This window comes from Amblyomma mixtum, chromosome 2 (genome assembly GCF_055824585.1).
Source record: "Amblyomma mixtum isolate Tamu chromosome 2, ASM5582458v1, whole genome shotgun sequence".
Taxonomy (NCBI): Eukaryota; Metazoa; Arthropoda; class Arachnida; order Ixodida; family Ixodidae; genus Amblyomma; species Amblyomma mixtum.
In genome coordinates, this window is record NC_143013.1 from 22,083,233 (window position 1) to 22,108,995 (window position 25,763).

Genomic DNA, 25,763 nt, shown 5'->3' on the forward strand with positions numbered 1-25,763 from the left:
CGTGCCACTTGCGGCAGAGAATTGCCGAGGTAACCTCACCAAACGGTGCAAAAACCTGCGGCAAGGGCTTGCGTGTCAGGATCCCTCGCCTTTCCTGTACAGCCACCGTACTGGATGATACCTAAAACAACTTTCTGTTTCAGTTAAAGCAAGTTTCATTTTTTTTTGCTTCCAGACTGAAACACGAATGTACTCCGTCGCATACCTGCTGCATCATCGATAGGCTCGCCACAAAATTAGTCTTCGCTTCACGATGCTGAATGATGGCAAAATGTCGCCGCCCCACAACTCTGCCGCGAAATTGTGCCCTGATCGAACCGTCAAATGTCATGCTAAAAGAAAACCGCGTTAATCAACTGCGAACGACTCTGAAGCAATCACTCATGTACGCGGTCAGCAGTATTTGCTTGCAGATTTCGTTCTGCGAATATCATGCCCATTTACCTCTCAAATTCATCAGAACTTCGTCAGAACTTAGCAAGCATGGTGCTGCAACACGAAAGTTGATAACGTCATGTCTCTGATTTGTGGACTGAAAAGCACAGTCGATTAGCAAGTTCGTAGCAGGAAGTGGTAAGAGCTACTGACCACTACTGACTTTCCAATACAGGCACATGTGCCTTGCAGTAAAACTAGCAAATGCTAGAAGCAAGCACTCTTGTAAGGCTCTGATTACACTGCACACAAGTACACTATCACCAATAAGCACCAGTGACCAGAGCAATAATGAACAGCGTTCCAAATCAAACAAGCTAAGGATGAAAAAGATGCAGCCACACAACTGCTGGCAATCTTGGATGTGAGGCATCCAAGAATGGGTGGTACAAAAAAGACTTTATTTGTGACACTATTCATTATTTCGCCGCCTTGTCAGACAGTGAAGCTAGCAGCTTTCCAACTTCTTCCAGGGCATCCCTACAAGAAAGAAAAAAGGGAAACATTTAGGGAATGGCTGAGCTCCATGGAGGAAAAAAAAACAGTTTTTTTTTCCTCCATGCTGAGCTCACAACAGCCTTGACATGGCCTCTTTTTTTCCACATCAACAAGTTTATTACTGATGACCAGTGTGCATGCTTCATATGTTCATGGTGACATTGTTCCGATGGCTAACTAGCTAAATTTCCTCATGAACAAATATGGCCAAAGTTCCCCATTAGAGGCAAGAAGTAGCTTGCTCAGCTATGAATGCTTTGTTAGGATAAAGAACAGATATAGTCACTACAAAGGTACTGTCATGTGATAAACCTCAGCTTCATAAAACATGCACTTCCTTAAGAACACTGTCAATGTCAAGAACACGACCTTCCCCTAAGCATACAGTGCTCACCTGGGAACTACTATTACCATGAACAGAGAGCATAGCGCTAAAAACAGATTATACACATTCAAGTTTTCCTCGTGCAATTAAGCAGTAAAATGCACCGCGGTCTATGTGCTATGAGTCCATTTGACTGAGCAAGGTGTGTGGAGCACCTTAGAGCCTGCAGCTCAACACCATCCATTTACAGACCTCGCATGCATGTCCGGTCCCAGCGCTGACGAAGCGCAGAGGCCTTCAAGATGCTGTCGGTAAAGCCGCAGGAAGCGCGTCAGCAGCTCCAGCTGTGGTAGCGGGTTCCCACGTAACCATGCTGTTGGCAATGTTGACACCACCTGTAAGCAACAGTGACATGTTCGCACAGGTCTTAACCAGCGGACCACAGGCCACTGCTAGAGGTTCTAGTTAAAAAGAAGCTCGAAAGGTTCTCGAGAAAAACAATACGCAGGAGTGCTTTACAAAGGCTTATTCCCTTCTAAACACTGTCATCTACATTTCAGACTGCTCACGAGCAGCAGAAAGCATTAGAAAGCCTGAAAGCTGAATCGAATCACACGTTGAAATGCAGCCTCTTTTGATCACCCCTTGATAAAGATGTCATAGTGCGTAGCTGCACTGATGTTATGAGTGCAGCTTTCATTGTATTGTTCCCAAGTTATGATGTTTTTCATGAGATTCACAGGAACAAAGACCCCCTCTCCGTAAGCACGCAAGACTTTATATGTTTCCCTTTAGCCTTTTCTCACACGCATGAATTCAAAACATTGTCTCAGTATAGCAATGACCATTCGACACAAAAGGCACATACTGTAATGAAGCAGATGAGAGCTTGACAACACAGCAGCTCGCTTACATAAACCTCACATAAACGAGTGATGTTGCACTGAGTGCATCGTACTCACGCGGGTGCACTTTTCGACGGTGTCCCTCTGAGCGAGGCATGCCTGCAGGGCCACAATGAGGTACCGGTTCAGCAGACTGCACAGTGACAGCTCCTTGAGTGGCTCTTCAGCCAGAAGGCCCTGCCAACTCAGCACATTCTTCATGAGCTGAAACAAAGAGACATGTCATGTCAACAACGGCGACGCAACACACCGGCCAGCCTTGCCTTCAGCCTAGGGCCGCGGACCAGTGGCATTAACAAGCAATGGCATCCTTAGTGAAAACAGCAGAGACAAGATTAAAAAGAAATGATAACAAGAACAATTTTATTTATTCATTTATTTCAGCGACCCTCACAGCTCCATGGTCATTATAGAGGGGAGAGGGCGACAAAAAAAAAATGGAGGGGGAAGGGGAGGGGAAGAACAGGAGTACATGGCATTGTAAGTTATGAAGCCAAATGAGGTACATAATAAAGAAATCACACAATAATTAATAACAATAGCAAGCAAAACAAAGATTACACTAGTAAGCAGCAAATTATTTGACGCTAGAAGCATAGGGCAAAGTGGAATCAGGAAACTAAACAAGAAGCAAGGAAGCTCAAGAACCAAAAAAGTGAGCAGACATGACGTCGCATACAATACACAACATGATTGCTGGCAGGCAAAAGTACACAACTTGACCTGCAAGAACATGTGGATAAAAGAAATTATTAAGAATCAACTGGCGTTGCATTGTACACGTAGGTTTCTTTTGAATTCCACGACACTGTCGACAAGCACCTGTGTTCCAGGCAGGCAGTTCCACTCCGATGCTGTTGAAGTTTAAAGAAAAGACTTAAGCGGGAGATCTTTCTGTGCAGCGACAAAGGAGCCAGGTTGAACATGTGGTAGCATTTATCCTGTAGCTCAGTAAAACTGCTTCATTACGATGATCTGTGCTGTGTACTTGTTGGTTCCTCTGCTTTATGTACTATGCATTTCGCCTTGAAAGCTCAACAGCATAAAAGTGACTTCGTCTGCTTTTTCCTCTCATTTCGCACCTCGAATGCAACTGATAGATAAGAGTCAGCATGCCCCTGTACCACCGTCATTCAACTAGCGTTAACAATATCTATCCACAATCCTGACAATACTCTGCTGACACACAGTGTAACAGAAGTGCACAGGTACAAAGCCAAAGCTGTGAAAATTTGAAAGGTTAATAAAACAGAAGTATGGAACTGAAGTTACTGGAAAATGCAAACATACTCCTGGAAAAAATAGACATGGTCCGATAACAATCTTCTTTCAGTTAATGCAACAAAATCTAAGGCAATACTCTTTCATCCAAAAAACAAAAATTGCAGTGAATTTGGTGAGCTACATTACAACCGAGATCAGATTGAGTTAGTAAAATCTTTCAAATCACTTGGCGTAATATTCACTGAAGACATGCAATGGGACGACCACATAAGTCATTTAGCATTAAAGACATCTCGAGCCATAGGATTTATGACACGTTTCAAATGTTGTCTCCCACAAAAGGCAAAACTTCTGTTATATCATGCATTATTTTGCTCACATCTAAACTACTGTTCATTAGTATGGGGTACTGCTACACAAACCAGTCTGAAAAAACTTGCCGTTCTTGAAAATAGGGCCTTCAGAATTGTTCATAACCTGCCATATAGATACTCAACTAAAAACTTACAGTGGAACCTCGATTATACGTCCCCCGGTCATGCGACGACCCGCATTTTGCGACGAATTTGTGCGGTCCCGGCAAAACCCCCATAGAGACAATGCATTAAAAACCTCGGTTATACGACGCAAATTTGAGAAGGACCCCGCTTCGTACGACGGCTGGCTCGTACCGTCCGTCAAAAAAGGTCGTCAGCAAACGCAGGCCGGGATGTACCGTATTTTCGCGATTCTAAGCACCCCCCCCCCCCCCCCCCCCCCTATTTTCGGAAAAAAAATTTCTGAAAAAAAAAAAAACTTTGCATGCGAATATAAGCACCCCCGTTTTTGCGCGGAAGAGAGCGTTGCCGAGGCCGCCAAGTGCACTTGCTCTCTTTTTCGTCGAGCCTGTGCAGTCGGAGTCCCAAGGAGGCGCGGCCTGCGTGTTGTCGTTGCGACTGAGAGAAGGATGAAAAGGAAAGCGCACCGGCCCGCCTACTGGCGTGAGCCAAGCCACCACCGCTGCCGAGGAGAGTTAAAAGATCAGAGGAAAGATAAAGAGAAAAGATAAGACGCGCGTCCCAGCAACAGATGCGTCTGCAGGAGCCGACGCTGATGAAAAAACAGATAAGCGGGCGAGGCCGCGCTCGCCCAAGCGAGGACAGCGGCGTCCACGGCGCTTTTTGTAATGGAAGTAATGGATGCTTGCGCCCCACGATAAAACTTCCGAAGTGGACAACGATGCAGAGGTTTGCGCTCCCATTCCTAGTTGCGGACGTGTTGCAGAGCGTCGACAACATCCGACGCTTTGCTTGCGCGCGCGACGATGTTGGCGACCTACTGCCGGACGTGGCAGCCCTCGAAAGAAAGTTGATGCGCCGAGGTTGGGCAAAGGTGCAAAAAAAAAAATTACCGATTTTTTTTAAACGGTAATAAAGATTTTTTTGCAAATCTGTTTCAAACAAATGCTGGGTTTTGTCTTTTTTAATCTGATTGGCGTACTTGCCGCGGGCTTGAAGCCGGTCAACAGTTTTCGGCGCAAGGCCGAGCGCCACTGGCCGCATTCTTTGATTTTCGATTATACGACACCCGGATTATACGACGGTTTCGCGCGGTCCCCTGAACGTCGTATAATCGAGGTTCCACTGTATTTTCCAAGCACAAGATTATTAATGTTTTCAACCTTTATGCATATAAACTATTGCGCACCTATAAAATAGAACAAAGAAGATGCATTACAAACATATCTGACTTAGCCCCAATTCAGTTATTTCAGTGCGCATACCCACGCCGTCGCAAACCACACTGTGTAGTTCCTTTAGTGAGAACAAACTTATTAATGTTTTCAACCTTTATGCATATAAACTATTGCGCACCTATAAAATAGAACAAAGAAGATGCATTACAAACATATCTGACTTAGCCCCAATTCAGTTATTTCAGTGCGCATACCCACGCCGTCGCAAACCACACTGTGTAGTTCCTTTAGTGAGAACAAACTACGGAAGCCAAATGGTAACATTCCAACTTCCCTCACTCCTGAATAGATTAATTGCTGCAAACATTGACATAGAAAACCTAAGCTGCTCTGACCTCCTCAACTACTTTATTTCTGAAGCCACATTTTTCTAGCATTCATAATTTGAACTCGTATTTCATATATTGGTTGCTGTTATAATCTTTATAACAGGCTTTTTTTTGTTGTTGCTTTTGTTGCTATTTCTTAAAGCCGCATTGATTTTCTGCCCACGCTGGTGATGGTGTATCTGTCTGTTGTCTTTTTTTTCTTTCTCTCTCTCTCTCTTTTATTTTCTCAGAAGTGCCGTCGCATGCCACTGCCTACTTGCTGTACAGGGGGTGGGAACCTTGTCAAGCGATAACCGCTTTTTTTCCAATCCCCTCCAACACTGTATGGTGATGGAAATAAATCATTATTATTATTATTTATTAAAACAAGAAGTAGCATACGAGAAAGCAGGCAGTGTTGCGAATGTAAATAATAAATTTTGGATATTTCTATGCATAAAAAAATATGACTCACCACTAAGCACATGAGTTAAGCAGAATCTCGATGATATGAACTCCTGGAATTCCTTGGCCAAGTGCATTATGTACAATGTGTAGACATTCGGAAGTTCTGAACACATTCCCATATAATGCCAACGCCGGGACTGACAGTCGCGTAGCATGCACTGTGAGCAGTGATTGGCAGTGCTCGGCCCATACAACGATGGTGTTGAAAGTGAGTGGCGGCACGTGGCAGTAAATAAATCCCATGATTCGTACACGAATTTCGTTCACTTTGGACGACATGAATTTTGGATAATACAGGTATTTTTTCACAACCCCTTGAGATTCGTGTCATCGAGATTCTTAAGGTAGGTCGGCATATAGGCTGTGCATTATTAAATGCAGCCAACATTAAATTTTCTAAATGTGCCAAGTCTCTTAATGTCTGCCTTGAAAATACACACCTTGAGGCAAGACCAAAACTGCCGATGAAAGAAAGCGGCAGGTGCCCCCGACCGGTTCTCCAGGACCCTGTGGGAAGTCAGAGTCACGATTACAAACTGCAGCTAGACTACTGTCTGGTCATAGCAAAACACAGGCAGAAATATTGGGACAAACGCATTTTATTCAAAACTGATTCACCACATCAGTGTGTAATCATCTGCCTAACGTGCACTAGGTTTGGTTTGGTTTTATGGGGCTTAGCGTTCCAAAGCGACTCAGGCTGTGAGGGATGCCGTAGTGGAAGGCTCGGGAGAATTTCAACCACTCGGATTTTTTTAATGTGCACTAACATCGCACAGTACACAGGCCTCCAGCATTTCACCTCCATGGAAATGCAACTAACATAGCCAGGAATGAACCCAAGTCTTTCAGGTCAGCAGCCAAGCATCATAACCACTGAACCACCGCAGCAACGGACATTAGGCACAACACATATGCTGAAACATAGACCGTGTCATTTACATATACGAGTGGACAAAAAAAAAAATAGTGCGTGGTACAGTCCATATAATATGCTTGCAGGGTTTCTCACTCACTCTTTGGGATAGAGGGGAATGTAGACGTCTTCATCCAGAGCTCGACTAATGCGTGCCGCTACCTTAGCCAGAAAGTTCTGCAATTCAATTTAGAAAAAACAACACTGCACATACCATGCATAAGCAATGAGGAAAAAAAGAGAGAAAGAATGTGTCTGTGTTGCTGAAACACTTTGTGGTCAAATTTGCAGAGAATTCTTTCCTATCAGCAAGCATAATGCACTTGCATATGCAGCAACAAAACATGATGGCTTTTTGTTGTTGTTGTTATTGTTGCCACTCCAGCTAAACAGCACACACCCCGAACTTCTCACGACTGCAGCTTGTATGCAAGCAAGGTGAAAAAAGGAAAACTAAGCCTCCAAACGGAGTACTCTCCACAAATATGGAGTCTATTTGTGCCAACCAAATGTTGCAGAAAAGTCAATAGGGGTAATTTCCCTAGTCGTGACTGACTTGAGGAGGACGCGGCTTTCAAAACAAACTTTCTTAGTTTTTGATGAATTTTGATAAAAAATTTTCTGCACGTTAGTAATGCTCCTAAACCTAATTGCGCAAAATTTCAGCAATATATCCAGTGAACTTCTTCTATACAAGTTTTTTTTCGTCTTCTACACCTTGTGAAACGCCTGTAGACTAGACTAATTGTGGCAGAAAACTGGTTCAACGTTCACTGCATTTCTGAGTGCATGCTACGCTTGATGACATACTTAGATTTTTTTTTATAACAAATTTTTTTGCTTTCATTTTTCACAAAGCAGTTGGCATAGAGGTGTCTAGACTGTAAACATGACATCACAGCAAAAATGTACAATTCACCAAAAAGAAAAAGCAAGAATGTCATTGCACAGAGCGGAGTTCTGGGAGCACAACAAAACAAACAATGTCAAAATACCTAGACAGAACAGTCATGATGGAGGAAAACACCGATTTTTCGAGCATTTCCCCGATATGCAGTACCACCACATTACACGAAACAATTTTTTTTTAGTACTTCCCAGTGGATTTCAGCTATAAAACTTCGGGACAGCATAGAAGACGAGGCATATGAGTGGATACAGTGATTTATTTTCAGCCATTTATCGCGATTTGAATGTCGCTTCACTGAAATCCAATGCACATGCACCCACAGCAATTTTCCCGCAGCCAAATAAATTAGGGGATGAAGCTAAAATATCTTAAGACATGATTAAGTAGCTGTACAAGTATAGACAATACGCCCATACAAGCACGTGCATGCAAACACGCATGTCGCACACGAAAACTTATAGCACAGAAGAAACAAACCTGTAAGTGCCGGCTCTGGGCACCAACAGTTGGGTAATCCTCAACCAGCTTCTTGGCCGTCCGCACCAGGTTCAGCGTCTGGGTGCTGGACATTGGGTCCCAGACCTTCTCTGCCAGTGCTGTGCACAATGGCGAAACATGCTAGATGTAAACCCAAGCACTGCACTGCCACCTACCTTAACAAAGGTTGCACGCACAACCACTCGCAATCAGAGATACCAGCCCAAGTACATCCACTGAAGGACAAAGGCTTCTCACACTGATCGCCATCGCCAATTAACCCTGTCCTGTGCCAGTTGTGGCCACCCTTTTACCACAAACTTCCCAATCTCATCTCCAGTAAATTGAACTGAATTCGTATTATGTTTTTTAAACACACAATGCGGAAGAAGGTACAAAAATATGAAATGTGGAAATTTTTTTATCAAATTTTATGTTCTCCCAGCAGTTATTCCAACTTTTTTTCTAAGTTGTCCAGAAGGCAAAAAAGTCGATAAATGTGTTCCAGAGATCTGAAAACGCAAGGCGCGTCATAAAAAAAAATTCTAAATTTGAGGTAAGTTGCTTTTTGAGGCATATTCAATGAGGTCGTCTTAGTAAAAACTTGCAAGGTAGTAAAGTTGCATGGTATCATTCAATGGCACTTATTTTTTAACGCTTAACGGAACATTTTTGTTTTAAGCGAGAAAATAATTTGCGAGTTGAGCCCTTGCGTTCAACCCCGGCATTGCTTGGCGCTTGCTCTTCGCTTTAGTGTACGCTACAGCCACCGTCAAAGAACACATACGCAATGCTGCAGGGTGCTCCACGTGGAAGCTCCGAATATTACAGTTTGAAAGGTCTGCGGGCGTATCCATTCACATTTCGTCACTTTAAACTCTTGGGCCACTGAGTATAACTTAAAGAGCAACTGAAGCGGTTTTAGAATTCGATGAGTTTAAGGTTGCCGAATGTGCAAAATGTGCTGGTAAAGCCTGCGAAATCATTTTGCTCTAGCATTTGAAATGGTGGCGTAATCACCAAATAAAGTCGTCGTCGGCGTTCAGCTTCTCTGAAGCGCACAGCGACGGGCAGAGGCCCTGATAATGACGTCAGTATGACGGCACTACGTTTCCAGCGAAGAAACGGTCATTCCATGGAAGAAAACTGACGCATTCGAAGGTGAAGCTCACGATGCTTTGTTTGGCGCCATCTGATGACGCACAGTAGCATGCAGGCGTAAGCAGCGGACATCTGAAATTTCGGCAACAATGACGTCACTGCTGAGTTTCCTTGCACTCCTCCAACGTAGTAAGGAGAAGCCTAAATATCATCGCGGTTTTAATTGACGATTATGACACCATTTTAAATGCTGGTGCAAAAATACTTTGTATGCTTTATCTAAAAGCTTGATAGATTCGAATTCTTTAATAACCTCGAATTCTCAAAAAACCGTTTCAGCTTCCCTTCCGGAAGTCCAGCATACACCATTGGGAGAGATAAAGGCTTAATGTGGTGAGACCCCAGCTGAAGGATAGCTTTGTACTGTTTACGGTGAAGAACAGAAATTTGTATATCAGTCATTAAAACAGTCTGCTTGAACAGGAGAGTGAAGGCTGACATACCTGCCATCTTGGGCAGAAGGACACGTTCGACAACCCGAGGCAGCAAGCAAAGGTCAGGATCATCTGGGGAGTCCTGGCCATAGAAGAGCAGCGTCTCGTACCACGCACTGCTCTCCAGGCTCTCTGGCTTCTGCACACAGGCACACACACAGGCTTCCACTATATCACAGCACTAAGCTACCGGCATACTCGCCGACCAAGGTGTCCTGTACTGCTACAGGGCAACATGGTGCGGTGGACTGTGTCAGTAAGCAAAACACATGAACAAACTACTCAAACACAAAAAAATGATGTGCCTTTCACAAAACGCTTCATAACGTCCTTTTCTTTATTCGTTTATTTAATGTACAGGAAAAGAATGAATCTTTGTTCGTTCAATTCAGTGTAAGCTTGCATGTCCCACCGCTGTAAATCAAGCAACCTGCTCTAAATATATCAGCAACTGAAGTATTACTGGGTTGATTAAGAAATTAACCGCAAAAGGGAGGATTGTTGGGCCAGTTGGTCCAAGATTAATGACGAAAACAGTGCGAAACACGGGACAGGGAAAAGAAACAATGGACACAATGTTTTAGACACTGATCAAGAAAATTTAATTGCTCAATTTCCCAGCCCTAATTTAGATTTCCACCTTTGTGATTACATCGCAGCCTGCTGAAAGGCACGCACAACCTCACCTCGATGGGGTTCCAGGCGACCGTATGGAGCCGCACAAAGGGCACCAGCAGCTTGACCAGGCACAGCGGGATGTAGGCCTGCTCGTACGACTCCCCAAACTCTGCCTTCCAGCGCTCAAACCGGAGCTTCAGCGATGCCACGCTGCTGAACTGCTCGGTCACATCCTCAAACACGTGGCGCGCATCATCCAGGATGAGCTCTGCAAGCAACGCAACCCAACCATTGGTCAGGTTTCGACGTGGCACTAGCTTTTACCCTAGCAACCACTTCGCTTCTTTTCTGCACAGCACAGGTATAAGTGTCTCGATAAGAACTGTGCATCTATTTACACAACAACACAATGCAGCAAGCTCATTAGGTGAATGCATCAAATAGCACACCACAATAACTAGGGAAAGCAACAGAAAAGAAAAGCACAGACGTTGCACATTTACTAGCACACAATGTATGAGCCTGCAGGCTTTAAGAAACATTGTGGCCTACACTCCCATGCAGTCAAAGCGTACACCTAGGGTTTGGTTTGGTTTGGTTTTGTTTTATGGGGTTTAACATCCCAAAGCGACTCGGGCTATGAGGGACGCCGTAGTGAAGGGATCCGGAAATTTCGACCACCTGGGGTTCTTTAACGTGCACTGACATCACACAGTACATGGGCCTCTAGAATTTCGCCTCCATAGAAATTCCACTGCCGCGGCCGGGATCGAACCCACGTCTTTCGGGTCAGCAGCCGAGTGCCATAACCACTGAGCCACCGCGACGGCTTTAAAAAGTATACCAAAGCCATTTCAGTTCATACTGGTGCACTGGCCAAAGAGTATACCTAAGCCAGTGCACCAGTATGAACCGAAATGATGGCCTCGAGTACGCCTTGCATGCGTAAGGATGTGGGTGCGAATCCTAGTAATGCCGTGAATCCACTGGCAAGGGTGAAAACACTTGGAAGAAAATACAACCTGGTCTCTGACAAAACTACTGCTCTGGACGCAGCTACTAGGTTTGCAATTTCCAAAGGTAAAAGACTTGCGCAAACAGTAGAAGAAGAAGGAGACGGTACAACAGGACAGAGCGCGCTCTGTCCTGTTGTACCGTCTCCTTCTTCTTCTACTGTTTGCGCAAGTCTTTTACCTTTGGAAATTATGAACCAACTCGCCCAGAAGAAAGTACTTATTAGGTTTGCAAGGAGACTGTTGGAACAGGCAACGCAGGAATAGCACAGATCACACTTAAAACACTACCAGGCAATGTACAATACCAACAGGCCACTTTTACTTTGCAATTCACCTTCCTACTCGGTAATGCTGTCACACCAAGCCAGCTTGGCTGTGTTTCAATGCACATGCCTACCTCTTTCCTTATCAAAGGCCAGCCTGTCAGCATCGGGCTGCTCGTCATCAGTGGACATGCCCTCGTAGTGTGCCAGGCTCCTTTGCTGTGGCAAGCCTTGCTGCTGTGCCTCTCGGGCCTTGCGCCGGCGCACTCTGCAAACATACAGGGTGCTTTTGTGCAGACTACATCGGCAATAGGCACATACACGACTCATTACAGGAGGAGTCTTCATGCAACAAACAGTGGCTCCAAAGCTCCCACAGTTTAGCAAAGCCCTTTTCGCCGAGAAGGCTAAATGGAGACTTTCTGTGGCACAGCGCGGCATGCAGTGTCATTTGCTCCGCTACACACACAGCCCTACCTGCAACACCATACCCTCAGCCTAGAAATGCAGTGCACATATCGCTCTATCCTAGACTGGCAGCCTATTCACAAATTCTGCACGCTACGCAGTATGACTTAAGCACAGGCCCATGCAAGAATAGGCGCATCACGCCCATCCCTACCTCCTGGCACTCTGGCATGGCCACTGCACTGACTGCCTCTGGTGCAGCAACATGCAGTGGTTACTTGCTGGACGTTACAATTTTTTTTTCCTTGCCGTGAAAACTTTTTTCTACATTTGCTGCTTCTGGCATGAATTTTTAAGTCTAGGCATCATCATTAAACCTCCTCATGAGCACTTCTGAATGATCACTATCCTTTATGTTAGATCCAGTACAAACACTGTGGGAAAACAGGCCACAAGCGGTATATTTGTAAATATGCAGGCTAGCACAGCATAAGCTGCATTGCCACACCACATGTGCACCATTTCAAACAATGCCAGAGCCCATGGCAGGGGCTGCCCACATGGGCCAAGGAGAGAGAGAGAAAAAGAAGAAAGGTGAACCTCACCTGCGGCCCTCGCGCTCAGCTGCCCTCCAGCTACGCTGCTGGCTACCCCTGTTGTTAGGCTCTGCTGGAAGTCCTCGTAGACCCTTCACTGCATGCGCAAAAGGGCACACCCCAATTATCTCATCACATGGACAACTGAACATAATGCTTTGCCACCTTGCCGTGCTTTGCCAGTTCAACTCGTCCTTGATGCCAATGCAAGCAAGATCAGCCAGTTTCTGGCAAATCAACGCCTCTCCCTACCACCCTTCAGCTCTCCCATTTGCTGGCTTTCGTGCTTGCTCTGCACGTGCAGTGAGATAGAGACAGTACCCCGTAACTAGCAACACACCACTAGAAATTGGTGAACAAACTTTTGTTCTTTCTCTTCGCAAGGTGGCGCCTTGTACAAGGGAACCACCACCAGCTATGTCAGCTATGTCATTCACCAACTATGTCAGCTGCTCATGCAGTGATGATAAGTGACGCCACATTGTGACATGTAAATAAAGATACGCAATCATGAATCCAAGGATGTGGCTGGCACTTAAATAGTGGGTGACGTTGGCTAGGTATTTTTTTTCTTTCTTGAGGTGGCAGTGGAGTATGGCATTACATTGCTTTACATGGCCCCAGGAAAGGTTTTTATCTTTTGATTTCACCCCCACTGTCTCTGCGCATGCAAAATGTTGCTACAGCAACAGACACACTGCTAGGCGCGTCGGCGCCGCGGCCCCTAGGCCGTTTGCGGTTGTTAGCGTGCGATGCACGTTCAAGTCACTTGCTTGAGCATTCTACTTGAACAGTGCTGGGGGAGAAGGCTGACGGAGTGGAGCCATCAGCTTCCATGGCAGCGTTAACTGAATATGCACATAGGTGGAGTGTCGCAAGCTTTGCAAGCAAGCTTTTGCCTATTGTTAGTTCCTGATCGCTTTGTAAGATACCGACTGCCTTGGTCAAGTTTGTACATAAGTTGTAATTAAACAATGCTGTACACTTGTTAATTGCAATCACCCATTTAGGGCAGTTGCTTAAGATAAGTAGGCTCCTGAAGCACACTAATGCGAAGCCATGCACAAGCGCCACGAAAATGTGTCATGTTCTGGCTACCTCGATGATTCAGTGGCAGTTTTGTCCCTTTTTTTGCCATACAGTTCCTTCCATTCCTCTTTTGGTTTGGTTTGGTTTATGAGGGTTTAACGTCCCAAAGCAACTCAGGCTAAGAGGGATGCCATAGTGAAGGGCTCCGGAAATTTCGACCACCTGGGGTTCTTTCTTTAACGCGCATTTACATCACACAGCACACAGGCCTCTGGAATTTCGCCTCCATCAAAATTTGACCACCGCAGCCAGGATCGAACCTACGTCTTTCGGGTCAGCAGGCGAGTGCCATGCCCACTCAGCCACTGCAGTGACTCTGTCCTTTTTTTAATGGCAATGGCATTTCTTCCTACAAGCACAGCTCTAAGTATGGCAATTTTTGTGCTAATTACTGGTAAAGCAAATGAAAGGCTGATAAAATGCTCGAGAGAAATTCTAGGTGACTTATGACGGCACAAAAGTACCACAATATATGGCTGAAAAAAAAAAAAGGTAATTCATCCATATGAAACAATACTTGGTGAAAAAGTACAAAAAAGACGACAACTGCGTTCTTTAATATACACCGAAAAAATTCAGCTGAATTTTCAAGAAATAGAACTGAAAATTACAGCCCCTTTGTATAACCCCTCTCTTACAGTATCACCAAAGAAATGAATCGTTTGACAGAAGGCAATTACCAGCGAGGCTGCACTCTTCAGCCTGGTCTCGGATATCCTGGTGCCGGCGCTGAACAAGCTTTTCACTGCGCTGGCAGAACAGTGACATCATACGCCCTTCCAGGGCCAGGATGATTGGTGTCTGCAAAAGGAACGCCCTCAGCTGACAGCCACAGCATGCCCATGTGCAAACAGCAATGCCCCTTGGCCTATTCCTCTCCTAAAGAAGCCACTGCAATAAACTGCCATGGCCATCAACCTGCCAGCCTGACTTGTGTCTAATTCAATGCGCACAAAATGCAAGACTAAGCAGCTCCTGGGATGATGGCAATATTTAACAATGACACTGTATCTAGGACTGCATATGTACCACATATGGCCAGGCTTCAGTTGCCACAGGTTGCAACGACATTGAGAAAAGGAGCTTTCTTGGAATAATTTCTGTCATCCTGAACCAAAGAAGTGTGGAAAAAGAAAAAGTGAATGCACTGACACTAACATTTAAATGGTGTCAAAGGAATTTTAAAGAAAAGAGCAAGCCTTTGACCCTACTCAGCTATGCTGCACTAGCCAAGAGTTCAAAAAGTTCTATTCGAGCTTCTGTCCATACACCACAAACTAGTCTCTCTCCTTTTTTTTTTTTAATAACACGTCCAGCATGCACTAGCTACAGCACTTACACAGGGTTTCTCACAATATGGCATTTCGTCGACTTCATACAAACATTAGGTACTCAAGCAGCAAGAGCAAACTAATAGCAGTTTAAAACCAAACATCAACATTCAGTAACTAATGATAGTCTCCAATTCACAAACACATGTGGATGAAAATATACATAGCTACATTTAAACCTTTCTTTTTTTGAAGGGCAGTGAAAGAGGCATCAGGGGGTCCTCCTACGCACCTTGGCATCGAGGCACTCAATGAGGTCAGTTGCGTAAGAGCGCATCTCCTGGAAGAAGCGGAAGTTTTCGCCCAACTGTGGCTGCTCCTCACGCAGCCGTGCAGTGACCTCAGCCGATGCCTCAAGGTCGGTCAGCGCTTGCACTTTCTGCCGCCGATGCAGTGCCAGCATCTCACGCACCGTGCTGAGCCTGGAAGTGCGCCACGTCTCTTCAAGCTAAGCACAACACTAGAAAAGCAAAAGCTGCACAGAAACGCACAGCTGCACAGACAAAGGAATGCGGCCAGTACACGGAGCAGGAATGCACACAAGGGCAAGCTTTCTGCCCGAGCACAATGCAACAGTGTCACAAACACTTCAAGGTCACCAGCGAACTGGTGATTCGAAGTGGCCTACAGGCAAACCAATTGGTGACGATAATGGCTGTGGTGATTAAACTTTCACCATGCATTTGCGACGTTGCTCAAGAACCATATTGCATCTATCATCTAGTGCCTCTGTTAATAGGCTCCATAAATAAGGGTAATACAATAAGGGTAAAATTATCATCCTGGCTCTCATAGAACTTGAGTAATAGGATACTGAAGCTGCCACTTCAGAAACAGGAATACACACTTTCCTTCTCATTTCTGAAGCGACAACTTCAAAACTCTATAACTTAAGTTCTATGATAGGCAGGAAGACAATTTCACCCTTATTGTATTCCTTGGTGTCAAGAGAACCCAATGGCATACATTTCAGCAAGTTTCCCGCAGCCAATTTTCTTTAAAACTCTCCACAAAATACTAGCATAAAAAGTGCATAAGTGCTAAAGGAATTGTTTTACATGAAGTTAAATGACATATTTAGAATCAGCACACAAAAATACATATTCCCCGGAGATTTCGTAACTGTGACTTCATTAATAAAAATTTTTTTTTCAAGACCAGTGTCCCCCCTTAATAGGCTCCATCTTACATGAATAGGTGCAACCTTTGTCAAAATGCTTAGGGCTTAGGGCACAGAGCACATGAACAAGAGATTTACTGCCCACTGACTTTCTTAGAAAGACAGCGCAAGGAAGACTACCATGCAGGGACATTCCAAACTCCCTTGCAGCCACATTTGCACAGACAGCACTCGAGCAAACTGAGTGAATACAGGGTCAGGTCTCGCTGCCCATTGGCTCCTCGAGGTTCCAAAACACCTGCATGCTTCTTCGTGGATGCAACTGCATGTGCTCAGAACCAAATCTAGTCGAGATCAGTTTGCAAAGCAGAATTAAGAAGCCGTTTACCGATCTGTGACCCGCTCGAGGACAGCTTGAGAGCTGAGGTTCTGACGGTCCTGCACGGGCGGCACAGGAGGCGGCTGTTCGGTGAAGTACGTTGGCACCACGCAGGGCTCATCGGGCGCTGCCACCGCTGCAACCTGCGCACAAGCACACTGGCACGTTTGAGCGCTGATGCCTTCACGTCGATACCATCACTGCTACATCATCAGAGAGGCAAAATTTGTGACATTTCAGCTGCAGTAAAACACTACAACACAAAAAGATTGAACTGTCTTCCTTCACGGAGTAAAGAAGGTAAATAAAAAACAGATCACTTATGTAGACATGGCTCAGAGCGTAATTTAGAATCCTAGCTCTGATCCTGTTTACGTCGGGGGGACACTGGTCTTAGACCTATTTTCCTGATTTTTAGTTAAATCCTAATGAAACTGTACCACCTTGCTCAGTTTTTTATGCTGATTTCAACAACAAAATTACCTTTCTCATAAATTGGTCGGTTCCCAAGATAATTAATTTTAATTAGTCATTCATTAGTACCTCGGTGCAAAAAAAACTACTCAATAAAGAATAATTTTTAATCCATGGCTACATAGTATAGTGACTAAAGAGTGCAATAATCAAAACCATTTTTCCAATTTACCCTCATTAGTAATCTTACAGCACTTGGAATATCAATGTTCAAGGTTTGAATGTAATGCATCGATGAACTTTGCAAAGTTATAAAATTTTGAAGTGTGATTGAACAAATCTGCTTCAATTATTGCACACATTGTGCCTTCAGCTTCCCTTAGCAAACAATATGACATCTCTGTCTGTCCTAGATGTTGAGATATCGACATACTAAGACAGCCAGATGTCCAAAATTTTCATGCCATTAAATTGTCTGATCCTGCACAAATTCAGCTCACACGATGATCTGAATTAGATATTATGGTCAAAATGCTTATTTCTTGAAGGAAAAAAATTGGTACAGTTGAAAAATAACAGCTTGAGATTTCACAAATGTCACTTTTTGAAAACCGATTTTTTGGTCATTTTTTGGTCTCAAAGACCAGTGTCCCCCCTTAAGCACAGGTATATATGACCTTTTGGTGGTTTACATTCACACCAATCATATTCCACCATTCATTAAAGCAAGCGTAGCAGGGGGCGGCAGAAAGTCTGCAGGGATACGGTGGCTGCAGCTGGCAAAGGCCAGTGTTAATTGGAGAGACACGGGAGAGGCCTTTGCCCTGCAGTGGGCGTAGTTAGGTTGATGATGCTGATGATGACTCATACCATACAACAGAACAAAGGGCACATGAAAGCATTCCGTTCCACAGCAAAGGTGTAATACATTTTGTAAAGGCAGAAAGGCCATATATATACCCTTCACTGCTGGTGCTACTACTGTCACTGTTTTTTAAGATATAAGCAAGACTATAGCTGAAATTCAATATTCTACTATTTGAGTACCTTTTCTTCAAATTTCAAAAATATGCTGTGGGTAATTCTTATCTTAACAGTGCTAATTTTGAAAAACATTTTCAAGTTAGTTGCTCACAGTACATACTTAAAATTGTTAATCATTTTTGCTAGACATGCTTTTTGCTTTTTAGCAAGCTGCTGACAGTCGGACCTACATTCACTGTGCATGGCAGGACACAATGGAAGAGGGAATCGTCCCTGTAGTCTGACATGCACACATTCTACTCCCACAGTAACAGTAGCATGCACAAATCAGCCCAAAAAGTTGGGTATGGAGCCGGAAAAATTTTGGATTCAGTTTGGTCAGGCCTTTCTGGTTCAGTTTGAGTTCCACTCTGGAGCGACAGTCTTCGCCATTTTGAACTGATTCAAACTGGCTCACACAGTTTCATACAACCAAAAGGAAAGAAAAGCAGGAATATTCCCAAAAAACAAGATGCTGAACCGCAAAATGTTTGAGTTCAGTTTCTGCTCCACAGTGCCACCGCAATCCAATGCGAACCGGTTTAAACGGGTTTACGCGGCCAAAAAGGGAAAGTGTGCACTTGCCGGTGCAGTGCTGACGCCCTTCTTCATCTGCTCCTGCTCCCAGCGCTCCAACTCGGCAACATCTTCACGAGCCACTTCGTCCCCACTGTGCTCTGCACACCAACCATGCAATGCCTGTTTTACCAGCTAGGCAACAACAGTGTTACGGGGCCATAGAGCCACAGCTATCATTACAATTTTTCGAATTTCTGTTCCCTGCACATGATCCTTCAGCTTTAATGATAAACGACATCTATTCTCACATCCCACACCCACACAAGCTATTGCTGTGCTAAGGCAGCAAAAAAATGGTGAAAGTAATTCAAAAGAATTTGGCTAAACAAAATGACGCATGAAACCAGACACCAAGAAAAGCACACGGATCAGGTGGCTGCGTGTCCGGCTCATTTACAGTGCTGTCAGACCCTCTTTTTCTTTTTAACAACAAGTCGCAGCCACTAAAATGTATCTGCTGCAACTTAAGCATATACACTGCAAAAATAACAAAAACTGCATAGCTGCCTGGATAGGTTTGTAGAAAGAAAATAAGAAAAAATTGTCAATCAACTGTGTGCCTCGTTAAGTTTTGTTGTCACTACCGCTGCCTCAGTAGCCATCTTCAAAATATGATAAGGGCAGCACATTATAAATTAATTATTGCAATTTGTTCAGTGGTGCAAGGTACATTAAAAAATGTGCCCAGGACTTACAAGCTTCAAGAATAGAGAAAACAAATATACACATCACAACAGAAAACCTTGGTTAAATGCAGGGCACAAGAATTGCACAGCACAGGAATATTGAAAAAGTGTGGCATCATGTGGTAATCTGTTGCCAATATCAGGAAGACAAACCAATCACAAGACAAAAGAAGTTTAGCTTTCTTACAGTTGCACTCGATGTAACACCTCGCTCGTGTAACATCGTGCAGCGCTGTGCATAACTGAATCCCACCATTGACCAACGCAGGACTCGCACTCATGATGCTTTCAAAACAGTAGCCACGGCTTGGCAACTAGATGCAACTGTCTGAGGTGGCGCTCATGCAAACTTCATGTTTTTGCCACCTGGATGCTCTCATCAATATGTCCCATGCACATTGTAGTGTAATTATAGCAATCCTATCCGTCTGTTAGAAAAGTTTAGAAAAGTGGATTGAAAAAGTTTCATTTTTTCCAATTAATGCACTCAGACAAGCCTAAGAATAACAAAAAAGCGGACACAGGTACACGATTCCCAACTGCCACCAACTTTTTCCATGCAACGATGTTTTCGTCATATGCTTTTCCACCATGCCGCCATCAATATGCAAATACCACTGTAAATGATCCACCCTGCACCCTTGAAATCAGCGACACAATACTTGCTTCAAATGCCGTTTACCAACAGGACTAACGCCACTAAGCAACCCAAACATTCTACTAGTCATAGAGACACGGAATGCGTAGCTGCATAATGCTGCAAATACCACGCCCATATGAATACCATGTCATTTCAGTGTTATTCACGAATTAGACTGAAACATTATTCCGGAGATGAGACACCGATTCTGGCGTTTATTGCTTTTCTTCTGCGTTACAGAATGGCTGCATAACATGAATAAGCTTTTCTTGTAATTTTTATTGCTGCCTTTCCCCTGAACTTTTGTGCTCAAATATTTTTTTTTCTCTCTTCTATTATCTATCTCACTCCTGTGTGGGCCTGCCCTAGACTACAGTATGACTCAATAAACAAACATACTAAGAAGCAAACGCACAGACTGGGTGAAGACAGCTTGCACCTGCAATGCCTGAAGAGCTGCAGCCGGGATCCATACTCACCCTCCTGAGCTTGGATGAGGGCCTCCCGGGCACGCTGCTTCTCTAACGCAGCAGTGTTCACCGTGAAATTGATGCGGCCTTCCTCTTCTTCACTCTGGTCTTCCTCCTCGCCACTGAAACCCAGATGAAAGCACATACTAACAAGTCAGGCAAATGTGGCTCGAAATACAAGACAAAGCAAAAGAAAAAGATGCGCACATGGAATGAGAGAAACTTTGATTGCATGACTGAAAAGCTGACCACCTCTCCAAGGAGCAATGAGGCCAGATTCAAAAAGCTATTCATCTCTACAAGATTCGTTTTTTTTAATGGCCAACACTAATGTGCTACCTAATCAATGAGAGCCAAAAGGTAACAGCCAAAGAGGTTACCACAGCTAGTATGTATACTGGCCGATCATGAACTGACCTAGCGTGCACCTACAAATATGGTTCATGTTTTCTTGACATTCGTGACATGACAAAGTGATGCTGATTGTATGGCGCCACAATATATATGCTTACTATTCACCCGTTCATAGAAGACATTACCTGAGAATGTAAAAAGCATGGAGGTTTAAATCAGCTCTACTCAAGCACAGTGCCTCAGGACCAAGCCAAGACAAAAAAAAAAAGAAACAAAATTTTACTCACTGTCCTTTCTGGTCTTCTTGTTGTTCAAGGGGAATGAAATCGCCCATTTCTCGTGCCATCTGCCTTCGCTTCTTCAGCGCATAAATCGTTGCCGCATCAGGAATGACACCGCCTGCATTAATGTCACAAAAAATTCACATCTTTACAAAGGTAAACTGCGCACACACGCCCACCTCAATTCGTCAAGTCACAGTGACTCCACAAGCACTACCATTAATCCATAAGTAGGCCAAGTTGGAAGTGCCATATGCACTCATATGCCAGTGGAAAATAAAGCTAAGTGTTTGCTATCCACTGTTGAAAGAGTTGGGCAAAAGTTTGTACATTCAGGTATGAATATAGAGTGCTGACAGCTTTGGAGCCAATTAAATCAATTTCACTTGGTTTTCACATTACTTTGTGGGAAAAAAGTCTACCTTCATAATGCCATTAGCAAGTAAATGAGCTTGGCTTTACTTTCCAATCAAACAATGAGCACAGCTCATTTGTAACCCACCCACACTGTACTTTCATAGCTCTGTCAAGATAGTATACCATCATCACCTTAAAGGTTTTTTTGTAACCATGATGAAGGTGCCTCACAGTTCACACCAAAATCAGTAAGACGAAAAAGCAAGCAGCAAAAAGTCATGTTACAATGGAAAAAAGCATGGATGACTTATTAAAGGATGAGCTGAATTCATTGAGTTTGAAAAAACTTGCTAGTTCCTATGAAAACCTTCAAAGTTTCAGTAAATTCTTAACTGCACCAATATTTGAAACAACAGGCTACACATTACAACCTGTGGTACAACTGTGCCCCAATGTGAAAAAAAGGTAGAGATCAGACGGAGCTAGCATAAACAGGGTATCTGCATATCTTTGACAGTACCATATACTCACAAGAACGCTGTGTTACCAGTGCCAAAGGCACTGCATGTGACATCAGTGAACAAAAGACAGAGGTAAAAAGAATTAGGAGACACGTACTCTGGATGACATTTCTGAGACGCCGGTATTGAGGACCCTCCCCTTCATCCTCCTCCTCGCTTTCAGATCCCCGGATCTCCTCCGCATTGAGGATTTTGAATGTGTTCTGTGGCATTACAAGCAGAGTTAAGCGAAGCACTGTGAAGTCGTAAATCATTATATTTTCTCCATTACATACCAACTCCATGTCACATGTTGACATGAAAAGAAATGCTGTAGCAATATTCAACTTGAGCATTATGCTGTTACAGCATCTGGGATGCACACACAATATGACATGCAATATAACCAAGGATGATGATGTAAACTTAATCAGATTTCAGGGCACTTCAGGGGCCCCTAGACAAGGTCACCACTAGTCATTGCAGCTGCAGTGGCCCTTTCCGCCAGCCAAAGCTGGCACTCGGAGTCATCTCTGTGCAGTGAGGCCTCCCATTGTTCTGGGGAAGGCTTGGAGATAGGGTCTAGGATGGGGTTGAATTGCCCTGCCCACACCGTGTGGTTAGCTACCTCCCCACAGTGGGGACACTGCCAGGAGAATGGTGTTGGATACTGCTGGTGTAATCTTGCTGGTAAGAGGAATGTGAGATAGTCGACAGTGTGCTAGGATCTCGGAGTATGAAGCTATGGGGGATACGTCAAGCTCGCCAGAGATTGTGTTTGAAGGTGTCACCTGGTGAAGAGCTCGGGCGTGCAATGGGCAGTTTCTTTACCTACAGATGGTTCCTGGTGGCCAGGGAACCAGATAACAATGGCTTGCTGGGGCTGGCGCTTTCTGAGAAGCAAGTAGCCATGGGGAGAGACTTGACCCTGGATGAGATTTCTGCAGGCATTATGAGAGTCTACGAGGATGACTGCTTGGGGGCTGGGGGTGGGGAGGAGGTCGGTGGCTATTGCCAGGGACACGGTGGCTTCTTCTGTGTGAGTAGGGTTGGAGATTTTGCTTGAGGTGCTGTAGGCTAGCTGGCCCATGGGGGTGGATCCATGACAAGGGTCATGACCCCTCTTTCTGTCCCAGCGGCGTCAACATATAAGGTGTCTTATATAGCGACTTGTGAAAATTACAACATGCAGATCGCCGTTCGACGTTCAATGTAGGTTTGGTTGGTTTGGTTTATGGGGTTTAACGTCCCAAAGCGACTAAGGCTATGAGAGACGCCGTAGTGGAGGGCTCCGGAAATTTCGACCACCTGGGGTTCTTTAACGTGCACTGACATCGCACAGTACACGGGCCTCTAGAATTTCTCCTCCAAAGAAATTCTAGCCACCGCGGCCGGGATCGAACCCGCGTCTTTCGGGTCAGCAGCCGAGCACCATAACCGCTGAGCCACCGCGGCGGCTAATGTAGGGTGCATGTGTCTAGGTACTGGTCAGACATTGATCAAGGCTTGGGTCTACATAGAGAGAGGAGATCTGAAGTTCGTTGACAAGGTCACAGCCGCGTGCTTTCCACTGCAAGTTCAGCTGACATGCAACCGTACCGTGCGACTGCTTACACTGAAAAATGCATGCATACAGAAGTAAATAGTAGTCAAACAGAAGCTGATGGAATCCAATAGAGGTCAGTGGAGTTTTTATCTGGCAGAAGTGAAATGAACCACAAAGGGAGACACTGAACTCTATTTTTGAGATCATCTGCTCAAGAAGTAGTAAAGTAAGAAAAAATTTTGTTGGCATATTCACCTTAATCTTGATCTCAAGCTCATCGCTAAAAGGTCGTGTGGCTGGTTTTTCAGGAAGTGCACTGGGTAGAGGCTCCGGCTCTGGCTTGACTTCCACCTTCGCAGCCTCGCGAAGTTTTTTCTTACGGTCACGCTCCAACTGCTTGGCCAGCCGGCGGCTATACGTAGATTTTCGCACTTTGAACACCTCTGTTTCTGTAACAGTACAAAAGCCAGACATCTAAATTTCTATTCAGTAGCAGCAGAGACCACACACTAACATCACTGAAGGGCGCCCAACACATTCCATTTGACATGAATGCGATGCTGCATACTGCTTCAGTCTACAAAAGGCACAAGCACAATGCAGCCCAAGCGGTAAAAAAGCAAAGATGTAACATTAATTAACAGCCATCAGATTTATCAAGACATCCAAGAGGACCAGGGGAAGACACACAACACAGAACAACACAAGCTAATGCTGATGTCGTGTGAACCCATATACTAACAGGCCCGCTGCTTCACCAAGGTAAGATACATAACACCCACAAAAGGGGCCTTGGGATGCACAATGAACCTGTGACACAAATCAAGATGACAGTCAGAAGGTTTGCATCTGTTAATTTTAATGTTGTGTCTTTGTTGCAAATTTAAGGTTAAAAAAAATTGAACATACCAGACCAAGTACATGCTCTACTTCACAACAGACACAGTTTGAACTAATACCACGAAATTTGTGGGTTTTTTTTCCCCTTCTTGTAAGCTCGGCTAATGACATACATTTTCCACTGAAAATAATGGGGACAGGCTTCCGATATCAAATCATCAGAACATTTGACCTTTAAGAACCTAGCAGGCATACCATGTATACGGGTGAGCAAGTTCCGTGCCACATTTGTGCAACAACATATTCGTCATCTAAAATCTGAACACAACACAAGTCGAAAAATGTCCCCCTGACTGTACAGTCTTTGTCAAAAGTTTAGAGCCCAGGCAGTTTGCTTCGTAATGCATCCCTAGGGTTCCAAATCTCCTGAAAGTAAGATCTCTGGTCCATACCCCTCCAATGGGCAGGTCTTCCACGAATGCTACTACAGCCCCCCTACACCGCTTAGAAGAAAACCCCCTGGGCTCTAAACTTTCAACAAAGGTTGTACATCTACATGTTCTGATCTCTTATGAATTGTTTGAAAGTACACGCTTGCGGGCATTCTGTGGCCCCATCTGAAACAATTAAAGAATGCCGTCAGCACAGAGGCCATACCTGCTCTTCATATCAGCCCCCATCAACTACAGCCCCCATCAAAAGTATACAGCCCAATGGGTTCGCTTCTAAGCCGTTTAGCGGGGCTCCCTAGATCATCTAGCAATCCAACGCTTGGGAGGATTGCGGACTTGAAGCCATTTATCGTTCGAGAGATTACAGCCGCTCAGTATTCATAAACAGGCACGCAGGCCTCGCAAGCAAACCCATTGGACTTGTATACGTTTACAAACACAGAGGTGCTCTTGCTTCGTAGCACAGTAAAATTTAAAAGTGACCAACCAACAGCTCGCACACTACAACATGGATCGCCCACATCACTAAGCAGCACAGAGTGGACGTTTTGCAGTGCGGACACTCTCTCGTCCCGTTTCGTTTATGCTACGTTTGAGAGCAACACAGTGAACAAGTAAGGTACGGATGCACCACTCTTGCTTGTACCACAGAGCGCAGCAGAACAGGGCACATCCCTCCATTGATTCGGCAGTAGTTGCTGTCGTTGTTTACCTCAGTAAACATATACTCACCTTCTTCATCGTCATCACCGAAACTAAGCAGCGATACCGGTGCCTTAGAATCGTCCGCTTCAGCCGCAACAGGCGGCGGCTCCAAGCGAGGCGGCGACTTTTCTTCCGGAGCAGCGTTGTTGTCAGCCTCGTCTTCAGTGTCGCTATGCTGCAGTCGCTGCCGAAACTTTCTGTTGGGTTTCCGAAACAGGGACATCGTACACACACTCACGTCTGGCGTTCAGCTCCAGCGCCGCGGCTCAGCGCTGCGCTAGCCGCAAAGCCAATCGGCCA

General features: G+C 44.7%; 1 protein-coding gene across 1 annotated transcript; it reads right to left on the minus strand.

Annotated features, from left to right (window-relative positions):
- Positions 1 to 815: 815 nt before the first annotated feature.
- LOC149358660 (PAX3- and PAX7-binding protein 1-like) lies at positions 816 to 25,763 on the minus strand. The gene is made up of 19 exons (XM_089570812.1): positions 25,491 to 25,763; positions 23,722 to 23,915; positions 22,039 to 22,144; positions 21,070 to 21,181; positions 20,438 to 20,550; positions 18,639 to 18,730; positions 16,626 to 16,759; positions 15,350 to 15,539; positions 14,467 to 14,587; positions 12,707 to 12,794; positions 11,828 to 11,961; positions 10,483 to 10,682; positions 9,806 to 9,935; positions 8,202 to 8,320; positions 6,915 to 6,991; positions 6,339 to 6,405; positions 2,221 to 2,367; positions 1,511 to 1,653; positions 816 to 915 (listed from the first exon to the last, which is right to left on the minus strand). Exons 1-19 carry the CDS (start codon positions 25,684 to 25,686, stop codon positions 855 to 857), a joined length of 2,424 nt encoding a protein of 807 aa, XP_089426938.1. The 5' UTR covers positions 25,687 to 25,763; the 3' UTR covers positions 816 to 854.